This window comes from Aspergillus bombycis, assembly GCF_001792695.1.
Source record: "Aspergillus bombycis strain NRRL26010 chromosome Unknown contig00060, whole genome shotgun sequence".
Classification (NCBI taxonomy): Eukaryota; Fungi; Ascomycota; class Eurotiomycetes; order Eurotiales; family Aspergillaceae; genus Aspergillus; species Aspergillus bombycis.
In genome coordinates this window covers 136,458-151,102 of record NW_019170062.1, presented here as the reverse complement: position 1 = coordinate 151,102, position 14,645 = coordinate 136,458, and the positions used below count along the sequence as shown (strand labels likewise).

At 47.0% G+C, this 14,645-nt stretch overlaps 4 protein-coding genes across 4 annotated transcripts; 2 read left to right on the top strand and 2 right to left on the bottom strand.

Annotated features, from left to right (window-relative positions):
• Positions 1-975: 975 nt before the first annotated feature.
• Positions 976-1,743, top strand: ABOM_007318 (uncharacterized protein; the record flags this gene model as incomplete). The annotated part of the gene is made up of 4 exons (XM_022534447.1): positions 976-1,178; positions 1,229-1,393; positions 1,448-1,575; positions 1,643-1,743. The coding sequence occupies 4 exons, from the start codon at positions 976-978 to the stop codon at positions 1,741-1,743; spliced, it is 597 nt and encodes a 198-aa protein (XP_022387786.1).
• A 681-nt stretch (positions 1,744-2,424) lies between these two features.
• Positions 2,425-3,217, top strand: ABOM_007317 (alpha/beta hydrolase; the record flags this gene model as incomplete). Its single annotated transcript, XM_022534446.1, has 2 exons — positions 2,425-2,820; positions 2,894-3,217. 2 exons carry the CDS (start codon positions 2,425-2,427, stop codon positions 3,215-3,217), a joined length of 720 nt encoding a protein of 239 aa, XP_022387805.1.
• A 334-nt stretch (positions 3,218-3,551) lies between these two features.
• On the bottom strand, positions 3,552-8,399 carry ABOM_007316 (NACHT and WD40 domain protein; the record flags this gene model as incomplete). The annotated part of the gene is made up of 4 exons (XM_022534445.1): positions 3,552-5,711; positions 5,778-7,249; positions 7,318-7,777; positions 7,833-8,399. 4 exons carry the CDS (start codon positions 8,397-8,399, stop codon positions 3,552-3,554), a joined length of 4,659 nt encoding a protein of 1,552 aa, XP_022387804.1.
• A 1,548-nt stretch (positions 8,400-9,947) lies between these two features.
• On the bottom strand, positions 9,948-14,502 carry ABOM_007315 (pleiotropic drug resistance family ABC transporter; the record flags this gene model as incomplete). Its single annotated transcript, XM_022534444.1, has 2 exons — positions 9,948-13,744; positions 13,824-14,502. 2 exons carry the CDS (start codon positions 14,500-14,502, stop codon positions 9,948-9,950), a joined length of 4,476 nt encoding a protein of 1,491 aa, XP_022387774.1.
• Between the last annotated feature and the right edge of the window lie 143 nt (positions 14,503-14,645).

The window sequence follows — 14,645 nt, the reverse complement described above, 5'->3', positions numbered from 1 at the left end:
GCAAGTTCCATGGGAGCCGGTGCCGAAGCGGACCCTGCTTCCTTGTCCGTTTAGGCAAGGATTGTCTTAGTTTGATACTCTTAGTCTCTGAGAGGATCGATTAATTTATTCTGGGTCAATTCCGTCTGGTCCCTGCGTCGCACATGCTAAACTAGCTACTCACTAGTTTCCTAAGCCGAAAGTATGCTTGGAGTGGGATATCGAAGGCAGACACCAAGAATAGACAGACCTTAACCCCATACCGGTCTCATGCACCTGGAACAAAGGTTAATTGCAAAATCAAGTCAACTATACGAGGACCATATTTCTAACCAATCACTTACAGAAAGCATCCCTGAAAAAAATAAAAGAAAGTACCAAGTGCAAAGACAAAAACGGCACGGTATAGAGAACAACCTCATGCCACAACCCGGCAAACGTCGGCCCCCGAGGAAGCCGAGACGATGATTGGTAGAACGCCGTTGAACTGATATGAAATGGTCCCAGCGTTCATTATCCTGAAACACTTGCCTTGTTCTTTCCCCGCCCAACAGACCGTTTCCTTTCGAGAAAGGAACTCAACAAGACCATACAACCATTAGGGCTAGGAAAGAGATACAACCCCCGTTCACTCACCTGTCTCAGAATCGCAGCCACCACCGCATTTTCAACGGCCATGAAATGAAGGCAGTCCTACACAATACGCCACTGACTCAACCGAACCACACTTTAGGCACGGAAAATGTACAATGGTCGTTCTAGAACAGAGGCATCATGAGGCTGCACCCGGCAATACCCCATTGATGGGTCCTGAGAAGCCGAAAGACTGACCAGATTCGGCAACGCACCATTAGGAGCCATGAGATAGTCTAATCTTGACGTGAATATAAAACCGTACAGCCTACCTTCACTCCCAAGAACATTCTTTTTCACATCAAACAAGTCCTGGAGACATAGTCATTCTTTTACAACGCTTTCATTTCTATATCTACCAAGATGAAGTTCTTCATTCCCTGCATTGCCGCTATCTTCGCCACTGGAGTGCTGGCCGCTCCAACTCCCGATGCTTCTCTCGAGGTTTCCCTCGCCAAGAGGGCTGATCGCGGACAATACACCGTCTCTGGCCTCGGATCCCGCAAGAAGGCCATCATCGAAGCGGGTGGCAACTCCCTTGATATCGCCATTGCCATGCTCGAAATGTAAGAAAGCACAATCTGCAAGTAGGCCGTTCTAACGCGAAATGTACCAGTGAGGATATGAACACCGCCAACTACCCCTACGGCGACGGCAAGACCTACGACGCCGCCAACTTTGGTCTGTTCAAACAGAACTGGGGCTTGCTTCGCGAGTGCGCCCACCGCTATGGCTTCAAGGGGAAGTCGGAAGCCCAATGGAACGATGGAGCCGTCATGAAGTACGATATTTTTCTTGAGATTTCTTTTTTGGAACATTGACTGATAACAAAAAGCTCGAATGTCTACGCCGACGTTGCCTCTCGCTGGGATTGCCAGAACTACTACGGTTACGATAAGTGGTTCGCCGGACACCGCAACGGTGCTTCTGGTCTTGCTAACCCCAACACGCCGGATATCAATAGTAAGATATTATTATTCTATTAATATACTGACCCCTTGGACCAGACGCTGATGAAATCATTTTCTAGCCTACAAGTCCGCCGTCCAGTGGATCCAGCAGCAGATTGACAGCAACGAGAAGTACAAGTACGACGACACCCGCTTCTGGGTCAGCGTCGTTGCCATCTAAGTATATGTCTTGGTGGTATTTGGAGTTTTCTGTGGATTTTGTTGTTTGCAATAGTGACCTCGCTCTGTAGTATACTTTTCTTCTTGTTGTAGCCTTTGTGCCGTTCACCTTGGGGGTATTATAGCATGTACTAGCTTGGGGAATTTTATTCTTGATAGACTTGTCGTTTCAGATCTCCTCGTAGATTAACAATCCAAGTAAGCGTCTTTATAATCCATTTTATAGTAACTAATCAATCCACTTCAAAAACCAAATGTATACCCAATTACTAATAAGCGCCGTCGTGGTGTTCGAAGCAGCAAATCGGAAGTCAGGGATGGCAACAACTGCTCAGCACTAATCCGGCACTAGCCCTAAGTCCATGCAAGTAAACAAGTAACCATTTTCACTATGCTCCACAAACAAGACGATAGATAATATGAACATATATGTCCTCATCAGCTTACTAGATCCCTGCCCAATCACAGCGTCTTATGGTGAGTTGAAAAACTAAGCTGAACCCACACATGCATACTATACTAGCTATGATACAAGTTTTCAGTAACCCCGCATCCATCCACAGAAGGACTACTATATATAAATAGATCCTATATTATCATACATGGCTTTGACCCTATACCTTAACAATATATATCCTAGATACCATACTCTGACCCAACACAATATCTCCAATATTCCACAATGCCCCCAACTCCAACAATCCTCATAATCCCCGGCCTCTGGGAAGGTCCCACAGGCTTCGATCCCATCGCAGCCCTACTCACAGCCTCCAACCTCAAAACTGAAATCGCCACTCTCCCAAGCACAGGCACTATATCTCCGGGCAACCCAAGTCTCAAAGACGATGTCATAGCAGTACGTGCCCATATTGACAAACTCGTCCAACAAGGTGAAGACATCCTATTGGTCCTCCACTCCGCAGGCGGATTTATCGGCTGCGAAGCAATGGAGGGGCTTAGCAAGAAAGCCCGCGAAGAACGGGGACTCAGTGGGGGTGTTGTGGGGATTGTGTTTGTAGCTGCTGCTGTCGTGGAGGAGGGGTATGTGCATCAGGCTTTGCCGTTTGCTGCTGAGGAGGTTTGTTCCCCTTTTTCTTTTTTTGTGGTGGTGGGGATGGGGGCGGATTACTGACTTTGATATTTCTATGCAGGGCGGAGCGTTGCATTGTATACAGCCGGAACGGACGCTTTTTAACGATCTTGATGAGGCAGGGAAAAGGAAGTGGTTGGGGGTGCTTAGGCCTCAGCCTGCCCATGGTTGGCGGGGAACGACGACGTTTGCGGGTTGGAAGGATGTGGAGAGTGTGTATCTTGTTTGTGAGGAGGATCAAAGTCTCCCGGTTTTCCTGCAGGAGGAGTTTGCTGGGTTAGCTGGAAGTAAGATTGAAAGGTGCAGTGCAGGCCATATGCCGCATTTGAGTCAGCCGAGCAGGGTTGTGGAAGTGATCAAAGACGCGGTTGCCGCTTTTGCTTGAAGCGCTTTTGAGTGAGATGTCTCAGGCCAATGCTGCATTTATCGGTTTCCTATCGGTGTCGCAAGAATTGCTCACAGCATAAGCATTCAACTACCCTGTATGGTGACATCGTTCTTCCATTTATCTTGTTACTGGAGTGCTACGTAAGTGTCAGAAGGCAGGGTCTCCATATAATGGTATGGATTTGAATTCGTTCATTTATTGAATGCCAAACAAGGATACTTACTACGTGCATCAGATAGTGGGTCTTTGGTTTCCACATTACCCATACAATAAACGAAATTCCGGTTATCCTCCGAGCAAAGGAAGCTATGTCCAGGTCGTCTGAAAGAGATCAAGAATGGCCAGCCGTCTCCTCGATATCAACACCGATGATCGATACTAGACCAGATACGTTTCCGATGGCAATCGTACCGTTGTAGTAGGCAGACACCTTCGGTCGGTACTCAACTGGTAACCACAGAAACCTTTCTTGTCCGATGTATAGCCATTGGTCTCCCAATATCATATCCTTTCGTCGAGGAGCTAGGGAGTTGTGCTCTTGAGCACCTCCGTGTGAACCAATACGAAATGCACCAAAGTCTGCTTCCAAATAATTGCCATCAGTTGCAAAGCGCAAATGTCCAGTTCCGTTTCGGTAATGAACCGAGTTACCGTTAGAAGTAAAGAGCAGTTCTCCAGTGTCTCTGTCCCACAAACGAATTGTTTGAGAAAGAGTCCCTGATACGACAAATCTTCCATTTGAAGAGATAGCTAGCTGATTAATTGCTCCGCAGTCCTGGAGTGTTTGAGACAGTTTGTTTGTGGCTAAGTCCCAAATACGGACTTTTGCGTCAATAGAGCCCGAGGCTATGAAGCTTTCATCAGGCGAAAATGCCACCGCTGTAATTTTGCTTTTGTGACCGTCTAGCTCTCGCTGCAATGTGCCTGTGGTTGCATCACAAACTCGCAGCACATTACCAGAGCTTGAGGCAAGCTTTGTGCCACTTGGTGAGAATGCTATACACACCCAACTTCTACCCCCATCCATGGAATAGAGTCGTTCTCCTGTTTTTATGTCCCATAGGGTAATTGTCCATTCTTCGTCAATCGAGACAAGCTGCTGACAATTAGGAGAAAATATGACACGATCAACCGAACTCGAATGGTCCCCGAGTGTCTGGTAAAGCTCACACGTATCCGTGCTCCATAGTTGAATAGCGGCACTATCAGACCTCGGCCGAAAAGCCACCAGAGTGCTGTCTGGTGAAAATGCGAGTGTGTTTGACTTTCCTGAGTAGTCATCCAGTAACTCTAGTGGCATGCCAGTTGCAAGGTTCCATAGCTGGATTTTATAATCAGTGGAACCTGACCCTAGAAACCTGCCATCTGGGGAAATTTTAGTCGCAGCGACTTCATAGGAATGCTTTTGGAGAGCTTTGGGCACTGCAACCAGGTTTGTGTCCCAAATCCGTACGGTACTATCAGCAGAGCATGACACTAGCAGCTCGCCATTTGGTGAAAAGGTTGCTCCAAAGATTTCACGAGCATGGCCCTTAAATGTCTGGATCGGACTATCCATGCTCTTATCCCATAATTGGAGATCCTGTCCGCCAGCAGTTGCCATCCTTCCATCAGGTGAGAATGCCAAAGACGAAATTCGGCCGGCACGTAAGGCTTTTCTCAGCTTCCCTGTGGCTGCATCCCATAACCGGATTGTTCCGTCCCTAGAGCCCGAAACCACGAGCTCGTTGTTCGGCGAAAACCTCACTGCACTAACGAAGTCGTCGTGCTCTGAGGTCCATAACAAAGCTCCTGTATCTGTATCCCAAACCCTGACCGTATAATCCAAAGAGCCAGATGCTATCAGCTTGCCATCTGGTGAAACTGCCACTGCTTCAACGAAGTGTTCATGGTCCTTCAGGGTTTGTACTACTGAACAAGTAGCTAGATCCCAGATTTTGATTGTATTATCGTTGGACCCCGACACTAGTCGATTACCATCTGGTGAGAACACGAGGGCTTTCACTCTAGAGGTATGCTCTGCCAAAGTCTTCTGCAGTACACCTATAGCCATATCCCACAGCTGAATATCTTCGCCAGAGCTGGTTGCCACCAACTTACTATCCACTGAAAATGCCACGGCTGAGACATCATAATCGTGCTCCAAGGTGTGGAGTAAAATCCCTGTGCTTGGATCCCAAAGTTTTACTGTGTAATCGTTAGAACCAGAGGCTATTAGTCTACCATCTGGCGAGAATGCAACAACATTCACGTCCTTAGTATGTTCCAAAGTTAGGAGTTGTGAATCCCAGTTTACTTCCACTCTAGGCAACGTAACAAAGCGCCTAGATATGTCATCATGAAAAGTATTCCTCACAATAGACTTTTGTGGCGCAAATATCAGGGCAGCAGAGTAGAATTGAAGGGGTGCAGTGTTGGCAATCCATATATTCTTTAAAACGAACCGATTTGCGTCATAAAGAAATGCTGATACTATTGAACTGGAATCAGACTTGAAGCAGGTCAGCGTAAACTCAGAAGGTGAATCATTCCGGTCTTATGAGAATGTTAAACCTACATGCACCGAGGTTTGTAATATCCTGATGGCGCTCACAGTCTCCGATGCCAACCCCAGGATACTCATTGCTTCCAACCAGTGGAGAAAATACGTTTCCAGAAAGGTGTGGATATTGTCTTGATCGGTAATTCGATAGCTTCCGCATTCTAAATGATGTATCCAGTAACGACACGAGTACTGAAGTTCTGCTGGAATATTGTCCCGAATAATTTCGTCACTTATCTCATCGCGCAATATTCCGTCATTTGGCAATTGACAAATATTCCTTGAAAGTCCACCTTTTGTTCTGGTCATCACATTAATGCATCTGAGTAGTGTCTCCTTATGTGTCTGCTTCTCATCAATCCAGAAATCAGTCTTTGTACGGATTTTAGGATGAAGAAGAAAATCCCGAAATGATTGATGGAATATCTGTATAGGAGTATCTTGGTCAGGAGGGATACTTAAAACCGAATGTAGATAGTCCAATCTACGATTCACGTCACTAGACGAGATTTCTAGGAGACTTGCGAGGGAGGCGAGTGAAAGCGGATTGGCAAGAATGATGATGGTGCCAACAATCACACGATATTCAGATATCAGCTGCTCTCTCTCGTCTTCATCTTCATCTTCGTCTTCGCTACGGAGAATTTGCTCGAAGACCGGAATATAAGTATGCTCGAGTTTCGATATATGACTTGTGCCTGCGTTCGACTGAGTTCCTGATCCTAGAACAAGGGCTAGGCGCTTCTCAGGATCCCATTTTCTATCTGCGATAAAGCGACACATAGTAGCGGCGGAAATAAACAATGGGTTCGCAACGCTGACCAGGTCCTGAATTTTCTGCTCTCCAGGCCATTCTTGCGGAAGCGAGTGTTTTCGTCTTATTTCTTCGAATCTATCAGATATGAAGAGCAAAATGTCATACTTAACGGATGATTCCACAATCTGATGGATGCTAAAATCACGATGAGCGGTTGTCGAAACATTATCAAATCCCTGGCGGATTGGTAGCTCTGGGCGACTGGTCAGGAAAACCCGAATAGAGACCGAGCTTGACGGTGGCACCATGGGCAAAAGGCGAAGTAAAAGCTCAATATCATTTTCAGATTGGCATTCATCCAGCGCATCAATCACTATTACCAGGACTGAAGCTTCCGCTCGGCCATCCTTGATGGCTGATAGCGGCTCAAGCAGCAACCTATTGAACTGCTCTACGAGAGATTTCGTTGATATGGAAGGATCCCTCTGAATTGCCCGCCGGATGCTGGGTATCAGTCGAGGCTCATGAATAACCAATTGCCGTGCTATGGTCGGAAACAGCTTTTCAGCTGTCCCACAGTCCGTCTTTCCTCTCCTAAAGAAGAAACTTGCACCTAGAAGGCCTTTTTCCTGGAGCAGTCGGCAAACAGTACGTGAAACAGTAGATTTGCCTGTTCCCGCCATTCCATTTAACCAGAAGATACGCTCGCTCTGAGAGAGGTGTGACCATTCTGTGATGTGTTTCAACAGATCTGTTCTAGTTCCTGGCAGGCACTCAGCCTCATGTTGGTTTTTGTACGAGTCAAAGCAGCGCCGTCAGCCATAGTTAGTTGGCAGAGCTCCATCTCTCGACTGATATCCTGGATCCCGCTTAGCACGTTGTCAATTTGACTAAGGATATCCTCGGCCTTTTCTTGGCAGGACAGTCGTTGATCAATCGACACCCATTTCTCCAACTGCGCCTCCTCCTCGCTGATGGCGGCCTTGAGTGTACTCAGAGGCTGGTCAGTAAGGGCTGTCACACTAAGGACAAATTTCCTCCCAGCCCCTGATTGTTGTGTTGAAATAACCTTAGCTGAATAACGTAAGGTTGCAGTATATACGCGGATGATAGCACTCCGGAGCATGTCTTTCATCCTGAGGTTGCTGCTCCGGCCTGAGCAGTCAATCTCAATAAAGGCGCATCGACTCAGAACGTCTGTGAGGAACCCCGACGCTTCGAAAATTGAAGCTTGCAAATCTTGATGATTCTGGACCATCTGTTTCCCATCAGCCAATCTTGTGTAAGTATCATCATAAAACGACTTCACGTACACCTAATCCCAACGATACCAATCGCCAGACTCTGTCCGCATACCCTGTGGGGTCAAAAGCAGCGACAGCACCGATAATATCTGTGAAAGATAGTGTAGCACTAACTATTTTGAGAGCAGAATCTCGGATGTTGATGTCGTCTCCCCTTGATCTTTTGATCTTTAGCCCTCTTCTTTGATGCTCATCGTACTGCTTCTTTGTCGTCTCAATAACCGAGTTTACTATGTCTAACATCTGAGACTCGCGGTTGGCATGATTGGCCCCATTTGACTCATGGAGCAGCGTCAGCCTTCGTTGCTCCTCGGGATCCAGATTTGCATAGGCGGCCTTCCATAGACACTGTCGGTCCGACTGGACCGAATCTGAATTTTCTGTTGTACCGCTTCCCTGCTGATTCTGGGAACTGTTCTCCGGTTCTCCAAGTGCTGGGGCGGTGCCTGCGCCCGACGCATCAGCATTAGTTGATACGCCATTCCTATTTACTCGGTCTTGGCCTGGACCGTCGGTTTTCTTTTCTGGCTTCTTGTGGCGGTCCCTCCTGAAGAGCTGTTTGATATGGAATCCCATTTTTTCTGGAATTCCTGGTGAGCCATCGGTGTTGAGAGGAAGGCATGAGGTCGGAGAGTGAGATAGGCGCCAGCTCCTCGGCTGCCAAAATCCCCAGGTGCCAAGAAAGAAAAAGCAAGCACCATGAGACTAGGCTGTGCACTAATCGTCGCACTGCATCCTGAGCTCCTACTTTGGGTTAAGCCTATCAGCCTATACCCATGATTAATTGTCCGGCGCTTATCATGTATTCTGGTTGGACGATGGACCGATACTTAATGTTGGGATGCTTTCGTCTGGTATCGATCTTCGATTGAGTCGGGATTGAATATTGCGGTATGGCTGGCAAAGAGAGGCTGGAGAAGAGATATCTGTACGAAGTTTTACCTGTACAGTTATCGTAAGCTTTGAATAGGTTCTGTATGTTGTGATTTATGGTTTCTTGGCTTGGTGACAGCTCTTGCATTAAATGACAGGGAAGAGGATGAGGATCCGAGAATGGATACCTTTTCCACTACCGAGCATGACAGTGTCTGCTGCCATTCCTATTCTTTTCTTTTCTATTTACTTATTTTATTTTATTCCTCATGTATAATCAAGAACATAGAATATGTTTGGTTACACATACCTTTCCCAGACGATACCAAGACGGCCAAGACGTTTATCTATCAAGTATGCTCTTTAGTACGCTGAACGACTATTCTAGTTCCAACTGTAGGATAAAAGGCGATCTATTATGATCATCAGCAGATTATACAAGATCTGAGATTGACCACAAACCTGCCATGGACTTTAAACAAAGTTATTGTTCGAGTGGTAACTCTGTCCTGTCTCTCAGAGCCGTGGAATCCCGACAAGGAACCGTGGCGCGGTGTCCAACCATAATCTACAACATTTACTATAAATCAGCGATGGGTTTCGGCTTGCGGAGCATTACCAACATCACAAAATTCTAGGCAACCCGCAGTAGGCTGGAATTAAGTCCACTAATCTTATAATCTGACATACAATACTTCCAGTTCGAGAGCCATTATGGTATTGTTTCTGATTCCGGTGGTTGACACCAAGGGCTTAGTCGTGTTGATGATTCGAATGCGGGTTCAATTGCTATTCTCTATGGTGCTGTATTTACAGGGGAATAGGAAGTTTATAAGTACATAAATACACCTTCAGCTTGAAGGTGAGATTATCTTGGCGGAAAAAGAATGCTGCACACGACGGCATGCACTACACATGCAATTGATGTACTGAAAAATAAGTAAACATGATGAAAGAAAAGAGGGGGGCTCTATATAGTGTTCTCAGTATAATATATGGACTTGTAGATGTATAAGAATGAAAGACAAGACGAAAAGGGTGGAACCGACTTTCGGTTCAAGGTAGAAAGAATGAATACAAAGTCAATTAAAAGGAGACAAGAAGTAGAAGGTTGGAAAAAAAGGTACAAACTGAATGCTCGTCTTTGGGGCAGTAGCAAGGTATCTCACAAGAAATATCTCACCGATATTCGCAACAGTTTATACCAGTCTTGAATAGAGACTCAAGGTGAGAAGTATAGATATACCTGTTCTAGCCAGATGCTCTCTTCCCCTTCGGGACGCGGGCCAGCCAGTAAATGAAAACTGCTGCACCAATATTGAACGCGATGTACACCCACATCAGACCGAAGTTCCTCCAGGCTTCGTCATACTTGCTTACTATCGAGGCAAGAAACGTATCAGTTTTGCTGACCGTACAGAAGGCACAATCAGCTGTGGCTTCCGGGTTCTGTAGGTATCCCTGGGCTTCCTGGATATACGCTGCCATATATTGCTGGCAGGTTTGATTTGCCGGGGGATCGAAGTGGAGAAACTCAACTGCCTCGCACTGAACATCGGTCCCAGACAGACCAGTAGACAACATCGCAGAGACCAAATAGGTGAATGGTGATACACGATACATGAAGATCCAGAATCCAGGCATATTATCTGGGGTTGCAAGGACACCGCAGAAAATAAGGCAGAGAGAGAAGAGCAAGGTAGCAATATTACCACCTGTCTCGGCCAGCTCTATACCTGCTATAACCATATGGGCAAAGGTAGAAGTAAAGAGTAGGAATACCCAGATAAGCAGGAACATGAGACCTCCACGTTCAGTCACTGCGTCTGTAGGCTTCGCGTTATTATACAGCCCGATCGGGTAGTACCAACAGAAGAACATCAGCGCTGCCATTAGCGTATTCCAAGGCAATTCAACAAGAATATTAGCTGTCATAAAGGCTTGCCAAGAATATGTTTTCGATGGGCGTTCACGGACTTCGTATAGTGACCGTTGCGTGACGAAATGAGGCATAATCTGTTGTACTAAGTTACCGAAGATCGTCATCAACATAAATACGCTGAACATCTGATTCTGCATCCCTTGAATTGAATTCTTGGCATGGAAAAAGGAGAACCCGATATAAATGGAGGTCAGAATGGAAAGGGCAGTTTTAGACCAGATATAGCTTGGTGTGCGGTAATATTGGGCGAAGACACGGATCAGACATTCGTATAACTGAATATAGAACGGTGCCGCATATTCCTTAAAGGCCTCTGGGTCGGAGTTCTCCTCTGGTTTCACAGATAGGGTTGACTTCAGCTCGGCAAGATGTTCCTTAACCTTCGCATGCTCGGGGCTTTCGCGCCACACCTTCGGCCAGTCTATGTCACTGTGAGATCCTGGCGCTGCTCCAATCACATCCAGCATCCACTCGGCTGGGTTCTCTCCAGGAGATAGGTGCTGTGCGCCATTGCGTTCAAAGTAACTTGATAGGGTAGAAGAGTTCTGCCCAATTTCACCGAAATAGATTGTCTTTCCACCTTTAGCCAAGAAAAGAAGGCGATCAAACCGTTGAAACAACATCGCAGAGGGCTGATGGATAGTACAAAGGATTGCCTGGCCGTGTTGGGTTAAAGTATCGATCAAATCCAGGATTGACCAGGAGGTTTGACTGTCAAGACCTGAAGTAGGTTCGTCCAAAAACAACAAAAGTTGGGGCTTTGCAGCAAGTTCAACTCCAATGGTCAAGCGCTTACGCTGTTCGACGTTCAAACCTTCTCCAGGCACTCCAACAACTGCATCAGCATAAGCCTCCATACCAAGGAGTCTGATCACTTCCTCAACGTAGTCAATTTTCTCCTGGTGGCTGACGTGCGCTGGCTGACGCAATATTGCGCTAAATCTGAGGGCTTCACGAACAGTAGATGTAGACAGATGAAGGTCCTGCTGCTGCACGTATCCTGTTTTACGCTGGAAGGATTGGTCACGAGGACGTCCATCCACAAGCATCTCGCCTGTAATAACTCCCATGGTAACGCGTGTGGCGAGCACATCCAATAACGTTGTTTTACCTGCTCCTGATACTCCCATCAGGGCGGTACAGGTACCAGGCTTAACCCAACCGTCAACGTGATCCAGAATTCTCCTAGGTTGTCCCTTAATCTTTATATCGTAACAGACATCCTTCCATTGAAAGATTGCGGTTTGTCTTTGGATTCCCGCTGACGCTTGAGGAGCAGATTCATCGGTTTTCGGTGCACCACCAGGCTGGGGCGACTCCAAATCGGTCTTATCCAGGGCTATTTTGGGTTGATGGCCACGGCGAAATAAGAGCACTTCACCTTTCGATTTCTGCTCTGAGATATATTCCGTAGACGCAAGGTAAGTGAAAGCAAAGAACACTAGGAAGCCGATCATAATTCCCAGGTTTCTCCACAAATGCCCTTTGACATACCGAAAGCTCTGTGCAAGATAGACTGTCCCTTGCACAATATCTGAGCCAGTCTCTGCTCCAACTGTAGAGCAAATCCGATTCTGCATCGGCATACTGTCGTACGCTCCTTTAGATGGGATAATTTGGGAGCATTCAAAGTGGCGGCCATGGAACTCATTCACCATGAAGCTCTCAAAGGCATAGGATATGGGGTTAATATAGTTCATCCAACGGGACCAGCCGAGCATATTTCTGGTAGGAATAACAAACCCTGTATAGATCACCATTCCCAGGATCAAGATTGCCGCAGGGACAAGTGCTTGAGACAGAGAGCGAGATGTGGCTGCAATCGTTCGGAAGATCATTGACATGGTGTATGTGGTGATCACTGAAAAAAGCCAGAATGTCCACCAAGCTCCTGCTTCGCGCCGTAGGTTGGTCATAAAGTACAACGGGAGGTTGAAGGTGATTGAGTTGACAATTTTGTAAGGTGTGTCACACAACATAGACGCAACAGCTTCTGCAAATGGATGATAGAATGCATAACGAGCTTGTTTTTCCACAATTGGCCTTTGAGCGTACAGAGTCAAAATTTCCAAGGCACTGGAGAACGCATTTAGAAGCACTGCGTAGAACAGTAAAGCTCCTCGAGAGTAAAAGCTGGCAGAATTATCTTTGAGGTTGAAGAAAACTGAAGCAACAATTAAGGCTATAATAAAGTTGCCAATCAAAGCAGTTACTGTTAAACTGGAATCACCTCGGAGGCGCTGAAAACCGCGGACAACACAAAGATGGATTTGCTCCCATACCGAGATCGTGTAAGGGGATTTGACGCGTTGATGTTTTGCCTGTATAGCTTTGCGGGCATCAATAAAGGATTGATAGGAGGCGCCGCCAATTGGGTACTGTTTCTCGAACTCATCGATTTCCATAATCAGCTTCGCCCGAGCGTCGCTTCGTTTCCATGCAGCGGCAAACTCATCTGGAGTTCGAGGCACGCGGTTTTCAAAACCGGGGCGGACCTTTCTTTCTGAAGGGCTGGTAAGAGACGTTAAGAAATCAGCCGTTGTCTGCCGGTCAGGGCACTCAAATCCCATATCCACAAAAAACTGCTTAGCCTCCGTCGTTCGGCCAAAATAGATTTGCCTTCCTTCATAGAGTACCGTCACCTTATCAAACACGTCATATGCGTTTTGCGATGCCTGGTAAATAGCCACGCAGGCAGCAGTGCCAGCGTATTTACTCATCAAGGCTAAGTTCTTGCAAAATTCCAAAGCATTGGCACTATCAAGACCTCTGGTGCTGTTATCCCAGCACTGAAGCGGTGCCTGGCTCAGTGTAGCTTCTGCAATACTGACACGCTTTCGCTCTCCACCGCTGACTCCTCGGACATAATCGTTGCCAACACGGGTGTTGATCGTATGGGATAGTCCCAGCATTGTCATTACCACATCTCTCATGTGTTCAGCATACTGCTGCCGACTAACGCCCTCCAAGCGATTTCTAGGGGCTCGGGCAAGGGCAGCAAACTTCAGAGTGTCACCAACAGACAGCTGTGGAAAATGAACATCTGTCTCAGCTGAGTAAATCGCTTCGCCCTTGAACGCGTGGTGCATCAATTTTGCAGGTATACCTAAGCGTCGCGGTCAGTATCCACAAGAGGGTAGGTTGGTGGGTGTGGGGAGCTGGAGGAGTAAAATGTGTATGCATACCCTGGTAGTTGAGTGTCGAGTCATCTGACATCTGAATCCCGTTCATTTCCCCAGAAATTGTCTTGAGAAACGTAGAACATCCACTTCCCGGTCTTCCTAGCACCACCAACATCTCACCACTTTTCACCAAGCCATCGAATTCCCGAAGGATCTGGATCTTTTGCATTTTGATCCCCATCAACTTGCGGGCAATAGTGCCTATCTCTAGGAGCGAGTTCAAGACATCCTTTTGATAGTCTGTTGGAGATCCGAATCCATGAACGTTTAGATTCTTGAAGGCAACGCCAGCTGTTCGGTCTGGATACTGCTCAGGGTCTTTAGAGCGAATGGCAAGCAGCATCTTAAGCCAGTCTCTTGGCTTAAAATTCGGACTATCAGGGTTGAGAGTTGATTCGGGGTCCTTCACAAAGAACGGATTTTCAAGGGTCCCTTTCGCAGAGAAGCGAGTCGATTGACGGGTGAGTCGTCGAGCTAAATCACCCACCCGAGCCTCCATCTTCTCTTCGTTATCCTCCTGCAGTGTCAACGCATCCTCGCTCTTGTCTCGATCGGCGTACTGAGTGGCTGAAGTCGATGGGGTATCGTCATCTGTATCGCCATGGTTCCGCAGAGGGTTGTTATGACTAACCACGGACTGCTGCTGGGGAACGTTTGCATTGACTGCCCCTAAGAAGGACATTTTGAATTGACTGGCCTCCGGCTTCAGACTGTTCCTCCCATTGACGACGCAGACCGAAGATCAGTTGGCAATGTTCCCTTGGCGTCACTGATGAAGCACGAAAGGTGTGCGACAAGAGTCGACAAATACCTTTCTGTCAGTGG